The sequence below is a fragment of the Aplidium turbinatum genome, chromosome 7, assembly GCF_918807975.1.
Source record: "Aplidium turbinatum chromosome 7, kaAplTurb1.1, whole genome shotgun sequence".
NCBI classification, from domain to species: Eukaryota; Metazoa; Chordata; class Ascidiacea; order Aplousobranchia; family Polyclinidae; genus Aplidium; species Aplidium turbinatum.
In genome coordinates this window covers 26725720-26742105 of record NC_137478.1, presented here as the reverse complement: position 1 = coordinate 26742105, position 16386 = coordinate 26725720, and the positions used below count along the sequence as shown (strand labels likewise).

At 39.0% G+C, this 16386-nt stretch overlaps 1 protein-coding gene across 1 annotated transcript; it reads left to right on the top strand.

The window, feature by feature from the left end:
- Nucleotides 1–5292: 5292 nt before the first annotated feature.
- Nucleotides 5293–14473, top strand: LOC145774354 (uncharacterized). Its single transcript, XM_082585583.1, has 12 exons — nt 5293–5497; nt 6136–6248; nt 8501–8628; nt 8721–8838; nt 9110–9233; nt 9515–9604; nt 10060–10275; nt 10741–10984; nt 11397–11624; nt 12327–12588; nt 12904–13021; nt 13197–14473. Exons 1-12 carry the CDS (start codon nt 5440–5442, stop codon nt 13574–13576), a joined length of 2079 nt encoding a protein of 692 aa, XP_082441709.1. The 5' UTR covers nt 5293–5439; the 3' UTR covers nt 13577–14473.
- Nucleotides 14474–16386: the final 1913 nt, after the last annotated feature.

The following is a 16386-nucleotide window of genomic DNA, read 5'->3' as shown; positions in this document are numbered from 1 at the left end:
CATTCTCTGGTTATGATTGTTTCTCGACAATTTATAGCAATTTTCTATTTTGTTATACCACAGCATCCATCCCAATCATCGAAAGATTCTATTTTTACAGCGTTTTCACTTTTCAAAACTTTGCTGTAAGCAAAGACAGAAAATTAGTCTTTTCACATGATTCAAAAGATTTCCTTTCTGGGAAGTTTGTGTGATTTTTCCTAAGTATTCATGTGATGCGTTCTTGCCCTTTTTTAAATGTTCGTTTTATCTGGGTTGCGTTCATCGCACTGTATATTCATGGGCTACTATAATATGAAGATTCGTTACTTCAAAAAGGAGGTTTATGAACTACTCCTGCTGGCTGTGGGTTTCATTACAAAAAAGCATATCCCAAGCATTTTGCATTCTTACTTATTAGCTCTTGCTTTCTTGAGATATTTTCTCACGTTATATTTTATTTGTGTGGTAAAACTTCTTCGATGCAAAACTCAATAGTCTCCAATAATATCAAAATTATTCTGATTGATAGATACCTAACTGTTTTGTAATGATAAGACACACTCCCCTCTTGTCAGCCATACTCGCTTTCAGTGACGACATGGCTTGCCATTTTAGCCTTGTAACATAATGCGTCACTTTAAAATTTTCAGTCGAAGTGCCCGGATGATTGTGTGTTCAACTGCTTGTCCCTTATTGTTGATTATATGTATACATTATATGTATGTATTTATGCGTTGCATAGACGTTGTTGAGTACTTCAGAAAGCAAGAACTGAGTCACTTGAGTCATTAGACTCATCATAGTTTTAGTTGCGTGATGCGTAATAATAAAATCATCTTCTGATTTTGATGACGTCTGTACGGCTGTATATTCCCAACCGGCTAAATCCTTTTTTTACATTGATTTAACGTCTGCATACGTTAAACCAAGGTAAAAACGGCAGATTTGGCCAGCTGGGTTGTTGGTATGCGCCACCCTTTTGTTCATGGACTTACGTAGTTGTCTATGAGAAATTTCTTAGTTGTTTGAAATGTACCTTTGTACCCGTAATTAAGTTTGCTCAGGCTCAGGGTTAGCATTGAGTGGGTTTTTCGTCACTTTTCATCCCATGTTTTTTATAATGATTACTAATTTTATTTCAATGATTACCCTTTACATACCTCGGTTTGACCCTTTTGCAATGCCTCTTCACCTCCAGTGTAACTAAACGGAAGCTTATTAAGTGCATAACTGCCTTGGAATAATGATCTTGTCGTGACAGACTGAATTACGGGCATCGGTCATGCTTTTTTAATAGTGCCATATGAGTGTAGTCTGAGTTTGCATAATTTTTCAATAATTCCCTATTTAGCACTTTTTAAGGCATGTTTTGTTTTGTGCAATGTTAAAAAAGGTTTCAATTCTTTATTTCTTTCTCAAACAGTGAATGAAAATGTTCAGGTATCTGATTATTAAATCTCTTGCAATCTTCTGCTGACTACAAATGGTTGTCTTTTAGTAGCTTAGCCTGAAGCCACTAAAAGAACGCAAGAAAAGAAGTTGTATATTCTTCAAATAGGTATGCCAATGCCAAACCTAGCTTCATTAGTATTGATTTGACATTTTTGCGAAAGGGTGTGTGGTTCAGTGAGTGCGATTTTTTACATCTACGCTTTTTTTGCTTCTTTTACTTTTTACAAAAGCAATTGCGCGCTGTTGGGTGAGCACTTAGCCTTGTCCTGACCGCCTAGAAAAACTCTTCTTTTTGCATAAAGAAGAGTTGATTGTTGCATTTGTTCACAAAGCAAAGTGTCTCATTTAAGAAGATTTGGTTTAGACATTGAAAAAACCGTTTGGTCTACTACTCACGAAATGCCGCTTTTACCGCGATGGTCCATGCATTGCAGACGTGTTCTTTCTGTTCAGAAATCAATTGTGCTATTTGACATCAAGACTTAATTGCGCGTTAAATGCTACGGTTATTCACGACCCATACCGAGAATGAAATTGTCGGTCATTATGTCTGTTTTGGGAAGCGTTTGCTTTCTCTTATCTCGATCATGCCCGTTTAATATGTTTTCCGTTTAGCAGCATCAATTTCAAATGGCAGATTTTTTGTATGTTTTGAATAGATCTTCTTCGGTTCTCTCTTTTGTTAGAACTCAGCACATCAAATAGTAAGCGAAAGTGCTCTTGCAGCTTTAAAGGCACATTTTCTTTTAGGTCTCAAATGTCCAGTTTTTCAATGTTAATCTTGGTGTAACTTTTACGCTGAGTATTACGCAAATCAATTTACTTGTTTGTGAAATGAAGTAGAAGGCAAGTCAGGAGAGCATAAGCTGATTGATACAAGAAACTAGTTGGCTCCTTTCCGATAAACAAGTCATTCTGTATTTTTGTCTTCATCAAAGATAGAACTGCACCTCTGCGTTTTTTCTATGATAAAGCTTAATTTGCAAGCAAGACTTGATAAGCATGGAGCATGCATGGAAGGAAGCTATCCCAGGAAAGTACAGAACAAGCGATGAGTACCTTGTTGGGGTTGAGAATCAAGCAGTCATGCTGCACTTATGTAATGCTTGATTGCATTACAAAGCTGCACTGACAATGTATTATCCATGCTGTTATGGGTCACTTCTTCGCTGAAAAATGTTGCGAGTTAAATGTTTTATTGGCGTGCATGATCACTTCAAAATTTAAAATATCTTGCGGACAATACACATGCCAGTCGCTCAGTAATGTAGTTCATACACGGCTCGTGTTGGATTGGATGTATGTGCATTTGATCACAATGCTCGCTTTAGACAGTCAAGTGCCCGGTGTCAGGTTTCCTATCAAAACTTTCAACGTGATGTACGACAGTTGGATCAAGTACAAATCGCTTGGTTGATTTTCAACGCAATAATTCACGCGGTCAATTGCTGTGCTGCGAAGACTAAGTGGTTGCAGACAGCAAAAATGACAGATTTTGATGTCTGGGAGCTTTGCTTAAGATACTTTTAAAATGATTTCTTGCCTCAAAGAAAATTCAACAGTGTTTCGATGCAGTTTAAAATTTGAATTTTAAAGTTCGGAGAACAAGCAGTTCGAGATCCTCAAAAGGAGTTCAATTTTTTCCACTGCCAGATTGTGGCCACTGACAGCCATGTTACGTTTTTGAACCCTATTACTGTAGAGCAGTGTTTCCCAAACTTTTTTTTAATAGCGCCCCCCTGGACAACAAACAGAGTATCAAACGCCCCCTCGACAAAAAAGTAAAACCAAAGTTATTTTCCATTCAAGTCCAACTCTAATGAGACAGATGAGGTTGGTGCAATGTCATCAGCCTCTTGACATCGGGCTCCAGTTTGGATAGGAACAATCTTAAGTCTTCCTCTATCTAAGTATGTCAAGACGGTTTCTTTTATTATCCAGAAGCGTTGTCACGGCACTGAAAGCACGCTCCACCAAGTATGAGCCGGGAAAGACTATGATAAAAAATTTGACCCGATTCCACACGTGAAGGTATTTCTCTTTGATTTGGTTCTGTAACCAGAACGATTGGTGCGAGATATTGAACTTCGGTTTGAGTGCAAAATCGTCTTGCAATGTTATCAGTTCCTTCTCAAGAATTCCATGTTCGGAAATATCACAGAATGGGTCGATTATCCAGTCAGAGATTATCCAGTCAGAGATTATCCAGTCAGACTCGCCAGCAGTGGCCGAGTGGTTAGCGTGTTGGGCTCGCAGTCGAGAGCCTGCATGTTCGACTTCAGCCACCCGCACTTGCTGTTGTTTCTCTGGGCAAGAAACTTTACGATAATTGCCTCTACCCAGTGATCGATTTCGAGTAATGGGTAGTACCAAGTTTAAGTCATAAGTAGAGTAGACAACCGGAAACAGACATTGCCGTCGGCTGCAGCGTGGGTCAGGTGTACGTAGGAAGGCGTACACCGATGCATAGCGCTCAAGTCCGCTTTCCCGCAATGCAGGATAAAGATCAAACAAACAACTGAAATACATCATGGAATCGAACTCCCATGTCTTTGTGTACTTCTTGAAGATGATTGCTGTACGTCTCTTCATCAACATCAGATATGCCTCTGTCACTGGTATCAAGTTGATGCAAGCTTGAGATTTGGAAAAATTCTCGTCTAGCTAAATTTCGCTGATAGAACGCGAGCTTATCACTGAATCCACACAGTGCCGATTTCACCTTGATCAGATTTACTTCGTTACCGTGAAGGGATAGACTCATTAAATTTGGAAAATATGTCAGACAAGTAGGCGATATCATTTCTCACAACCAGGATGTCATTCGCAAGGCCAGGGTTACAACTCTATGGAAATTCCACGACAGTTTCAAACAGCGATTAAAATCGTGCAAGGCAATTTCCCTTGGAAAGCCATCGTACTTCGGTGTGGTGCAGTAAGCGCTCAAAAGATCGGGTTTGCATATTCGCAGTGCTTCAAAGTAAGTCATGCGTTACGACCTCAACAAACTTGTAAGACACTGCGAAGCGACGTTGCCAGCATGATTGCATGACAAAAAATCCTTTGCAAACATTTTCTTGTAACTGCCCTGATTTACTCTCAGCGCCCCCCAATCGCCCACTTTATGGCCAGCGCCCCCTTCATGGTCGCCAACGCCCCCAGGGGGGCGCTGGCGCCCACTTTGGGAACCACTGCTGTAGAGCAAGATGTCTAATAATAGCACTCTTGTCTCTTATTAGTCTCTATTCAAGTGCGTCACAAAGGAATAGGATTTTCGTGGCAGTGTTTATATTCTTGGAAACAGTGTTTGGGGCTTTTTGATTTTGTTTAATTAATTGTTAATTGATTTCAAATTGGCCAAAAAGGAACAACTTCCTAATAGAGCTGTATCCAGTTACAACAGGACCCACAAGAATACAATGAGTATAAGCCCACGTGATCTATTCTTCTTGGCTTTGAATAGACTTTAGTTGGCGGATGTTGGGAGAAAGAGCCCATCTCACTCTTCAGCCACAATTCGACTTTTTTATAACGAGGAAGTAGTGAACAATACTACCTTTTGCTGACTTGTTTCATTTTTCACCAAAACACTTTATTTTCATCAATAGGTGAAAAAGTAGCAAGCTATTTAATTATAGTTGCATCCACACCATTAGCTTTAACTACTGTTTGGTTGAGCATCCAGTTTGTAAGCAAGTTTTTTTTGTTTCTGTTCAAAATTTATTTACCAGCAATTATTGTTTGATGCTTGTGGTCATTTTGCATTTGTCTCTAATGACAATTATCTTTACATTCAATCTAAAAACAGTGAATTTTTTTGCAGGGTTTAAACTTTTCAGTAGGTGTATTGTATGTATATTAAAGCCTCTGCACTGTTTGTCTAAGCCTCTGCTAAACCTCTACGACCCTTTCGTGCCTTCCTAGTCATGCTGTAGCTACAGCAGCTAATGTCATAAAAAGTGCACTCGATATTCGAGCAACAGGTTGTTCAAGCGCTGTTCTGAAATGCAAGGTTCTTTATCGGAAAAACCTGAGGCTGCTGCAGCAAACCTTTGGAGACCAGGTAACCCAGGTATCAGAAATTAAATTTCAGAACTGTGAGACCAGGTATCAGAACTGTGTAAAGTTTTGTATTCTGTTGTTTTGCTTTTCAAAACACTTTAGCAGACCCCTGTTAGCAAATCAAGTTTTCTATGTACATTAAATCAACGTTGGACGTTAAATTAATTGATTCAACGTAAAAACATTGAATCAGTGTAAAAAAGGATTGAGTTGTTAATGAGGATCTTGGATAAAATCTCACTATTCTGTAGTTATGTTTGCTTGATTTATGTTAGCTTTTCGTTTATCTGCTCAAAGACGATGTCTTTGTCTTTGATGTTAGTTTGACTCGGTAACAAAATATCTATTTTATTCAAACTCTTCGATTAAAAAAATAAAGTTGGTTTTAAGAACATTGAGACGTAGTTCGCTATCAATAGGAGAAAAGATTTGTAGCAATGATTGTGAAGGTGATTCAAGAACCAGACTGTTCTGTTGTGCAAGTGCCCAGCCAGAAAAAAAGTCCTGTTTTACATCAACTCAACGTCTGCAAACGTTGAATCAATGTAAAAAAACAAGACTACTTTTTTGGCTGTGTCTTCTTCCATTTCGTCATACAACATAGTTTCTGTTTCATTTACAAATCTCCACGCTTTTCAGGTAGTGCAAAGGCGATACCGGATTGGGCTCGAAAATCTGAATCTGCCCCCGGGAGCCGCCAAGTTCAATTGTGGCATTTCATACTCGAGCTCTTGCAGGATGACCAATATCAGGTAGTCATCTTTTAAACGTTGCCTTCAACACAGCTTTTTTTAAGTCGCTGCACTTAGCAACAACGTTTTATTTATTCCGATTGTGAGTAACATGTGTTGAAAACATTCGAAAAATATTTTTTTACTCGTTTATTGATGTGTATTAATAAAGCACGTTAAACCTTAAAACCATTGACGTTGGTTGCTAAGTCCTGTGTGTCGGTGGTACAACAAAGTGAACTCTTTGCCAAAGCTAAATAATAGGTGTTAAATAGAAACGGCAATAATCCAATTAACGGTCTTATACCACAATACCAGCCGATTGCAAAAATACCAACAATAAAATGTGATGTTCAGCGAGATCCTTTCTCAGGTATCGCCAACTTTCTTCAAATTGAAAGCTTGCACCAAACTGTTTAGCAAATACCTTTACTGGTCCTAATAGACCGATCCATAGCTTAGCAACGTTGAGCCAATCAGAGCGGAGGAGAGCACGCTATACTAGCCCACTATCTAGCATTGCTTTTATGCAGTTTCCTTCACATTTATGCTGTGATTTTTTAGAAGTAGAATTTTCTCCTGCGGTACTTGCAGGTTTGACAGCAAATACCTATTTGAGATGTCATAAAAAACTTAAAATCGGAAACCTGCTGCAAATAGTGCTTTCTAAGACACAGTTTAACTGGGTTGTTAGAGCCATGCAGTGTTATCAATGCATTGAATAGTTGATCATATTTTTATAGAAGAAGTTATATAGCCTGGATGGTGTGCTGTGCTGCAACTGCTACGTTGTTTGTTTGATTTGTTACAATTCACTGGAGTGAAAAATTAATCTATAGGTCAAATCTTTTAAATGAAACCCATTTCTTAGCCTGCAAAGAGTCAAAAGTGGCTGATTTTCCAAAGACAATTATTTCAAACATATTTTGCGTCAAAAAATCAAACAGGGTTTTAAATTGCACGTGACTTTAGCCAATATAATATGCAAACAATTCACTAACAGGAGAATTTAAAATGGATCTTACACTAAAAAATGACCCTTCTTGCAATGGGTCTGCTACTATTCGGTGAGTCCGATTCGGTGAGTCTGATTCGGTGAGTTCCTAACCTCTAACCCCTAACCCTAACTCCTAACCCCTAACCCTAAAACGGCAATGATAATTAGGCCACGGTACCCGATAATTAAAAAAAAAAAATTAAAAAATCCCCCGTTAAGGGATCGGACTCACCGAATCGGGCCATTCCGTCTTGCAATTGTAGCAAAAGCAGAGATTGCGATTCATGTTGCATTTTTAAAGCACAAAGTTCTTCTGTCAAAGCTTGATTTTCAGTTATCAGCTTGCATGATGCATTATTGCATTGCATTATGCATTGCATAATGATGCAATGAACAGTGTATAAGATGACCATTGACCATGTACAAAAGAAGCAAAAAAGTATTTCAGAAGCACAAAACAATAGCCTAGCAGGTTATAATTATCCATGACATCTCATTTAGTCATTTTGCAATAGGTTGGATTAATTACTGGTAGCTTACGGTAGGCTACTAGGCTATTGGTATTTTATGTTTCAGTTAATTTTTTTTTTATCTTATGCAACCATTAAATTTAAACAACCATAGTTTACAGGCTATGCTATTCATTGCAGAATCATGCAAGCTGATAACTGAAAATTAAGCTTTGACAGAAGAACTTTGTGATCTAAAAATGGTTTGGTTTGGTGGCTGTGCAAATTAAAAACGGTGACATCCAAATACTGTTTTTGCTTATTTTAAACCTTTTGGTTTTGCCATCTTTCCCTTTTGTTGGTGCCAAATTCGTGTGTTTACTTTGCTGTTCTCTACATGTTCGCGCCAGCAATAAAAAATAAATTGAATTGAATATGGTCAACTATTCAAACCATTGATAACACTGCATGGCTCTAACAACCCAGTTAAACTGTGTCTTAGAAAGCACTATTTGCAGCAGGTTTCTGATTTTAAGTTTTTTAAGACATCTCGAATAGGTATTTGCTGTCAAACCTGCAAGTACCGCAGAAGAAAATTCTACTTCTAAAAAATCACAGCATAAATGTGACGGAATCTGCATAAAAGCAATGCTAGATAGTGGGCTAGCAAAGATAGCTTGCTCTCATCCGCTCTGATTGGCTGAGCGTTGCTAGGCGATGGATCGGTCTATTCAAATTCGTTTTTACATTATTGCTTGGTATCATTACGTCATAACTTGGCATATATTCATCCGCGTAATGACGATTTTTTTTTCAAATATTGCTAGGAAATTATTGCCTGGCAAGGCGAGTATGGAGAATTTGTTATCAAAGATCCGGACGAGGTGGCCAAGCTTTGGGGAATGAGGAAGTGTAAACCTCATATGAACTATGACAAGCTTAGCCGAGCTTTAAGGTAGGATAAACTTAACATGCTTAACATTTCAAAAGGTATTTCGTTTTCGTCTTTATCGATTTTCGTTTTGTTTCATAGTACGTGTTGTTTAGGTATTACTACAATAAACGGATTCTTCATAAGACGAAAGGAAAGCGCTTCACATACCAGTTCAACTTCCGAGAGTTGTCGGCGCCCGTAGAGCTTACTCCTCCCATTCCACGTAGCCAGGTATTTCAGCTTTCAATAGAGACATAGTTTTACGACGATTGAAGTAACAAGCTTAAAGTGTCCAAGTTTTTACGCTTTGTGCCAGCATGAGACGTTGAATATCACGGGTCGGGTACGCTTGCACCATACGCGTACATTGCATGTGGGGTTGCTAATACGTTGTTTCTTTGTATTTTAGCCAGGTCTGCACGATAAGCAGCCTGTGTTTATGTTTTTAAGTTAAAAGTATGTTCTTTTTGTTTTTAAAAAAAATGTTTTTTTTCTTGCTCAGTTACCCCAGGGTGCTGTGGCGGCCGTCATGGCAGCCCACATAGTGGAGAAACAACGTTGTGCACACCACTCCTCCCATATGGCAGCATCTAATGGATTACTAAACGCCTGGCGACACAATTCAGGTACATCCTCTTCTGTATTTTCACCCCAGACACAATAAAGTTAATGATGGTTCATTGGTTCTTCTGACCTCAGTCCTTGTATCTCAGTACAGTGTTTGAGTGAAAGATTAAATAAAAACAATTTTGTCTTCAGCTAACCTTCTAAGGATCCCAGTAAGAGGGAAACATGGTGTTAGGTTTATTAGGAGATTAGTTATTCACTCTAAATCGCTCCGCTTCATTGTTTGGCGTTTACTCTTTTTGTAGTGTTGATAATATGTATAATAAGTGCATATCTTTAGGAGTAAAGACTGAATCCAAAGACGACGCCTTTGGTCCACTGCATGAGTCGTCTGCGTCTCCCTTGGTGCCTTTGACTCTGCAGAGAGCTGGTAACCGACTGTTTGAATTTTATATGAAGCTGGTTACTTATACAGTTTGTGGGAGTCACTATTTTTGTGCTTCGATTTATGAAAATATCAGTGGCTAATTTAATTATATTTCACGACCACATTGTTAATGTTTTCAAATATAGTAAAACTTGGGTACTGCTATAGAATGAGATTTACTGCCACCGCGTCGTCTAACCTGCCCATATGAAAGGAAGCGAATGAAGGGTTATGTATAACATGTTAAGGTGTGATACGTGTTTATTTTTATTATTTAAGTCATAGTAGTGGATATTTTAGCGGTAAGACCTCACACTATTGTAAGAACACTAAAACTTGACTGTGTTTTACTAAAATGTTGCCAGCCAGAAAAAATTGCCGTTTTTTTTAGTACATCGTTTCAACGTTTACCGACGAAGTAAAAAGGCAACTTGTTTTAATTCTTTTATACATCGTAGCTTCCCGGTTATTGAGAGGTTCAGTGAGCGACGGAAGCGAAGAATCCCTGGCGACGACATCGTCTGAAAGTGATGACATTAGCAGAAGGCTGTCGGCACCGATAAGCCCGTTAGTCGGTCCGGTACGCTACCGTTGCAATCCTTCGGTCATTCCACGTCACTATCGACACAGAATGATGCCGCGCATCACCAATAACTTGCTTTCATTACCGCCAGGTGATTTTATTGTTTTACTATAGTGTTTAAAGTGAAACTCAAGCTTTATTTATATCGTATCGATTGGACCAAGCCTTGTTTTTCTGTCGGGAGTTTTGCGCATATTTTTTTTTTATTTTTTACCACGTAAGTCGCTGCTCGACCCTGACGTTTCGGGATAAAGACCAGGCTTTTTGGAGCAAAATGGATGATGACGTGCAACTATTGAGCAAAGTGCACCAAGCATCTTAATAACTTCATGTCAATAATTGTTCGTGTATCATATTTGTTTGCTTTACCCAAGACAGCAAATCAACCGTTTTTGCATTGATTTAACGTCTGCAGACGTTGAATCAATGTAAAAAAATGGTTGATTTGTTGTCTGGTTAGCGGCAGTGGTATAACTACAGTTGGAACTGTTTTAAATTCATTAAAATTACGTTTATCAAACATTACTCTTCATCTTTAGTTTCTGCTTTGTTTTAGGGAGTCCAAGCGTTTATGCTGGATCTTCGGGCGCAGCCCCTTTGACACCCAGTGGCTTCCGCGTCCCATTACCTCTTTACCCTGGTTCTTTACCCACCACCCCTACTTATATTGGGTACGTCCCGAGTCCCAGTTTCTCCCCGTCATTTAGTCCTGCCCAGACGGCAAGCCCTGGTCTTCTAAATCCAAACCGTCGACGCCACTTCTTCTCCTTCGATGTTGATGATATCAAGGCTTACCATACGTGAGTATTCTAGACGCCAAGAAAGTGATTTCTAGTGCTTAAATAACGTTTCTTATTGCTATTTATCGGCCTAACTGAGTGGTAAAAACGTCCTACTGACGTGCAAAGGATATCGGTTTGCTCAAGACTACACTGTCTTGCCAAGTTAATTGTTAAGGCTGAAGGTAGCATAGACATTGGTTGACTTGCTTCAATCGATTTGAATTTTCTGTCAAATCGGGAAAGTGAAATTCAACTTGTAATTTAATGCTGAATATTTCAGAATACAAAATGCTTTAGGTGAGATTTTAAAATTCAAATAACATTTTATGTACAGTATTCCACTTTTGAACATTGAAGTCATTACTATATTATCACAAAATTATTACAACTTTGTTCTCATGCCAAGTTGCCAACATAATTTACTTTGAAGGCCACCTGCTGAATCACACAAGACTTCTGGGAATTCCTCGAAACCCGCTGTGGCGACAGCAGCTGCTGCCAACAATGCATTTTTAACCCCCCACACACCTGGTACCCCTCACACTCCCTCTTTGCTGCTCTCTCCTGGAGCCTACCGACATGGGACAGGGGCTGACACGTCGAATGTGGCTTCCGGGGTTCTAAAGCTGCAAAAGCCCCCTTTGAGCCGAAAACGAAGGTATACAATTGGATGTTTGTAAAATACACATTTTGCCAAGAAGTCTTTTTCTTATTTCCATGCGAGTTTCTGTATTGCCGTTTGATTTAAATTAAGTAATATTGTGCAGTGAAAATGCTAGCAAAATTCACGACTGAATTTATATTAAAAATTGTTTTGTTTCATGTGAAGTAGACCTTTAAGTGTAAATATAATTTCCAACAGTTCTATTCCAGAGGTTTCACCCAACTTATGGATTGCGATCCAAAGTTAGGTGTCCAGAAAAACTTTTTGGGATGCATGTTTTTTTTGTTTGTTTTTTAATAGAAAAGTATTTAATAAAGTAGCTGTTTGTATAGGCTAATATATTGCAAGAAAGCTAAATCCTACAAGTGAGGCTGCGTTTATCGATCGTTCTTATTTTGCAAGTGTACCTCCTTTCGTTCTTCATGTTGCATTTGGTTGACCTAAAACGCTAACAACACACAATGTTGCCATCATATTTTTTCTGTATGCTTTCAAAGTAAGGTATCGGTTTATACTTGGGTGGCAATATTTTCTAAACTTCATTGTTCAGAAATTTTGGGTCGCTTCGATAAAGGGTTGGGAGCCACTGCTCTTGCCTCTATCCTATTTTTTCAATGTTCAGATGTTCACAGGCTATTTGGGCTTTTCTATACATGATCTTCGGTTTTAGCTTTTATTTATTTTTTATTCGTGCAGCAATCTATCAAGCGGAGATTTTGCTTCAAAGCTGATCAGGTCTGAAGCTGTCGAGAAATCAGCCAAGGTTGAAAAGCCAAGATTTGAAGACAAGTGCACTGATCAGAAGGTGCCAAGTTCGAGTCCGCCCGACAGCACAACAGACCTGGAAAAAATTGTTGAAAAACCAAGCTCAACGAAAAACGGATTCCATGTTGAACGGAGCGGTGTCGCAGTCACCGACCAATCAAAGTCAGCCATCCCGCCTAAGCTTAGGTTTAAGGTACACATCTTTGGTTGAATACTTTTAAGTAATACTGTTTACATGAAAGCTGTCAAAGCACAGCAAATGAAAGCTTTTGCATTTTTTACTTAGCTAACTAGGACAGTATGTTTGACAACTATCTGGACTTCGTTTTGAAGCACAACACAAGTCCTTGGATTCTTTTTTGCGCGTCTTACAATTTGAGATGATATACAGCATTTCAAAATAGGGCCATTTGCCACCGAAAGGTGTTTGAACTATTTTTATGTGAGGTATGTACCACATCGCATTTGAGCGCAACGGAAATAAACTCCATAACATCTACTTTTACAGAATCATATTCCAGAGGACGTGAGCGATCACTTTGGTAATTCTCTTTCCCTCAATTCTCCTTCTTATGCAGTCAAGTCTCCTACATCGTTCAATTTTGCCAACCCATCACAATCCCCCGGTTAGTTTGCTTAGGGTTCGAATAATATTTTTCTAAAGATTATATCATAGAGCAGGCAGAATTGACGGTTTTTACGTTATTTTAATGTCGCCAGACGCTGAGTTATACCAAATCAAGCATAAAAAGTATCAACATCTGTCCGGTAAATCCGTATTCACGTGTGCTATTTGTTTAGGTTTCAAGGTCCCACGACCGTCTGCCTTCGCCTTTCACCCTCCGCCTCAACCCCCCATCCAGCCCCATCGACCAAAGAAGAGCGGACACACCATCAGAGACATCCTCGGACACAGTAGCAGTGATGAGGAGGAGTCGATGGAAACGAACGATGTAAAGCAAGCCAGGAATGACGCGCGTGACGTCACAGTGACGCCATCCCGCATCGGTAACGTCATTGTGGCGTCACCGAAAGGAGGCGACGAGTCGACTGACTTGGAAAGTAACCCGGCTTCAGCGGAAGATCGAAAAGAAGATGTTTTGAAAGAGAAAAACGATGTTGTCGAGTCCAGTTCTGATGAGGAGATCCAAGTTGATGACGAAGAGCAATTGTGGGACTGACGATGAACCTCAAGTGAAAATTGTCTCAATCCGCCCGGTAGATTGCCAAATACCGAACATTGTTTTTATTAGAAGAACCTTGCATGAGATGTAAGGTCCGATTGGTTACCGAATTCTAGTATTTTCCTTGCACTTGGAAAGGGTCTGGAATGGTCGTGAAATAAAATAATGTCTTTCGAAATTTTTATTCTCGTTTTAACGACGGAAATGTTTTTGATTTTTAAACTCCCTATGCTTGTGACCTGTGCCGCAGTGCACGTTCTTTGACATTGGATCTATGTAAAAATATCAGACTACTTTGTTAAAGTTAGAAATTGTTATAATATGTCTGGCCACTAACATTTTGACAAGATTTCGATTGGAAGTTTTAACTTGTAAATGTATTCCAATAATTTTAGGCTTTAAAAGTCATAAATTTTCGAAGTTTTGTTAGAATTCTACTCTATGTTGGATGAGTGCTTTTTCAGTTTGTTAGTAAGAAAGCTAGCTTCAAATTGATTTACAATGCTTAAAAGATCTTGGAGGTTTGACACTTGCCAGAAAGCTACCACTCAGGTCAGCCTACATTTCAATCCTTTTTTACACTGATTCAACGTTTACATCACTCGTTTCACTCACCAAGTTTATTTTACATGAAGATCAGATAGTCACTTTTGAAATCTCTTCAGTTCGTCTTTGCTGCTTAAACGTGCACTGACAACAAACAGTTGCAACAACTGTCACAGCAACGCGTTTGAAGCTGCAGTGATCATGTTACCACTTGCGGTGACTAGTCTACATAGAACTGATGAAAAAATCATGACAATATTTCTAAATCAAAAGTTTTTTTTTCTTTTTAAATTGATCAGATTTTGCCAGTGAACATTCAGCATAGTTGACGTGTGTTTTTTTTTTTTTTTTTTTATATCAAAGTTTCCTAACTGAGTGCGCACGAACCTCCCAGAGGTCTGTGAATAAATTAGATGCTCGAAAGAGTATCTAAATTCAAGAACTGAAATTCACACTTTGCAAAATGCTTGCAAAATTTACGCTCATGATTGTGGGAAGAAGGTTGGCAGGCCCACAGTTGAAAGTGGAGACCCATTGGTTTTAGGAAACTGATTTCTTGTAAAGCACTTTTGCATAAACGTAACGTATGGTATTGTTGATTCAACATAAAATGAACTTTTTGAAGTGAATCACAAAGAAGGCCTTTCCTGCTGGCTAAATTTATCATTTTACATAGTTTCGACGAAGTTCCATCAATGTAAAAAGTACAGATTTTGCTGGCTGGGATCCGTACTGACTGCCGTGGTTTATGCAAACATAACCAGATAGTAAAAGTTGGTATTTTTACATTGTAACAATGTACAAAGGATTTTTTATATGTTCTAGATTTTAGGCTTAGACCCAGGCAGCAAGTCAACCGTTGATTTTCTGTCTGGGGAAGCGCTGCTTTTGCTCTTTTCTCTGCTCTCTGGCCTTTTCTGTAGTGTCTTGCTTTTTATGTTTTATAACGTTAAGTGAATGTCATTTTACAATGCAAGACTTGCGGTTGAACTCGTTTTACATGACAATAATATTTGTGGTTGCTTTATCATAAAGATAATGCTTATCGCTTCACGCCCGTCACAGCAATTCATTAAACTTTCGTATGGAGTTGGGGCCTTCAGGGTAACGCTTAAATCCCGAAATCGGGGTTTTATCTTACAATCTTGGGTTTGTTTGGGTTCAACAAAAGAAGAAAACCGTGCAGTTGGCATGCATAATAATTGGTGGTTTTTTGTACCATTGACGCAAAAACAAAATTGCATCATTTGGTCGATTTCGGATTTTCTTGACATTACGACCGCGAGCTGAAACTCGGGCTACACTGATAAGGGTTTAATAGTTTTCATAACTCTGCTCAAACTTTTAAAGTCGCGTAGCCTCTTGGCAGCTTCTCGTCTGCAATTTTTATTTTATGAGATTTTAAAAACGGGGAATCCCCAGGAATGCCTTATTCAAGTGGCACGTGTTTTCAAGAGGATCGATTTTTCTTGATGTGTTATTGCAATTGCTTTTTTTGTTAATCGTTCGTGTTGTCAACTTTATGCATAAAAACAGACTTTCATCAAAAACATTGTTTTGAAGTGTAGTAGTCCAGTTTTAATCCGGTGATGTCCCCGTTACCGAGGGTGGCCGGATTCACCTCCAAGTGCCGCAATCGTCTTCACACCCTGCCTCCACATCGATCTGTCTAGCGCGTCCTCTCTTGTCAAGCCCACCTTGCTGCTTTCTTTTTCAACTTGCTTTTTCCATGTTTTCTTTGGTCTTCCTTGTTTTCTACGACCCTCCACTCGCAACTCCAGCGCTCTTCTCAAAACATCATCTTTATCCCTTCTCAAAACATACCCATACCACCTCACTCCATTCGCTTTTGCCAACTTTAATTTTGAAGTTCTGCATTAAATTTCTGCCAATTTTGTCTCGCTGCCAATGATTGAAAAATTTCTAATCAAAATGAACCGGTTTTTGTTCCTCGAAAACTCTGCTGTTGATATGCAATAGACTTCATTTTGAATAACCAGACTGAAACCTGTTCCAAAGACTGTAATCTTTGGAACAGAACGTTTAGGTGTCATATAAAAGGCCCTGTTCGTGATTCCTGGTCTTCGAATATCATTTTCACGTGTCTTTATTGCGTCACATGGCTGGTGACGTCGGTTGGCAGATTCTAACTTTTGCGAAGCATCGTGAGAATCCTTGCATCGAAACTACCAAGACCTGTAAAGACTGAATTTGATGTCGCTTAACGTTTTGCGTTCAGCTGTATAGGTTATGATGTGCCT

Bases quoted from the DNA above. Each gene is read 5' to 3' on its own strand.
- LOC145774354 (XM_082585583.1), top strand. From the start codon at position 5,440: ATGCAAGGTTCTTTATCGGAAAAACCTGAGGCTGCTGCAGCAAACCTT. The intron at 8,629-8,720 runs GTAGGATAAACT...CGTGTTGTTTAG, and splicing joins AAGCTTAGCCGAGCTTTAAG to GTATTACTACAATAAACGGA. The intron at 10,985-11,396 runs GTGAGTATTCTA...TTTACTTTGAAG, and splicing joins GATATCAAGGCTTACCATAC to GCCACCTGCTGAATCACACA.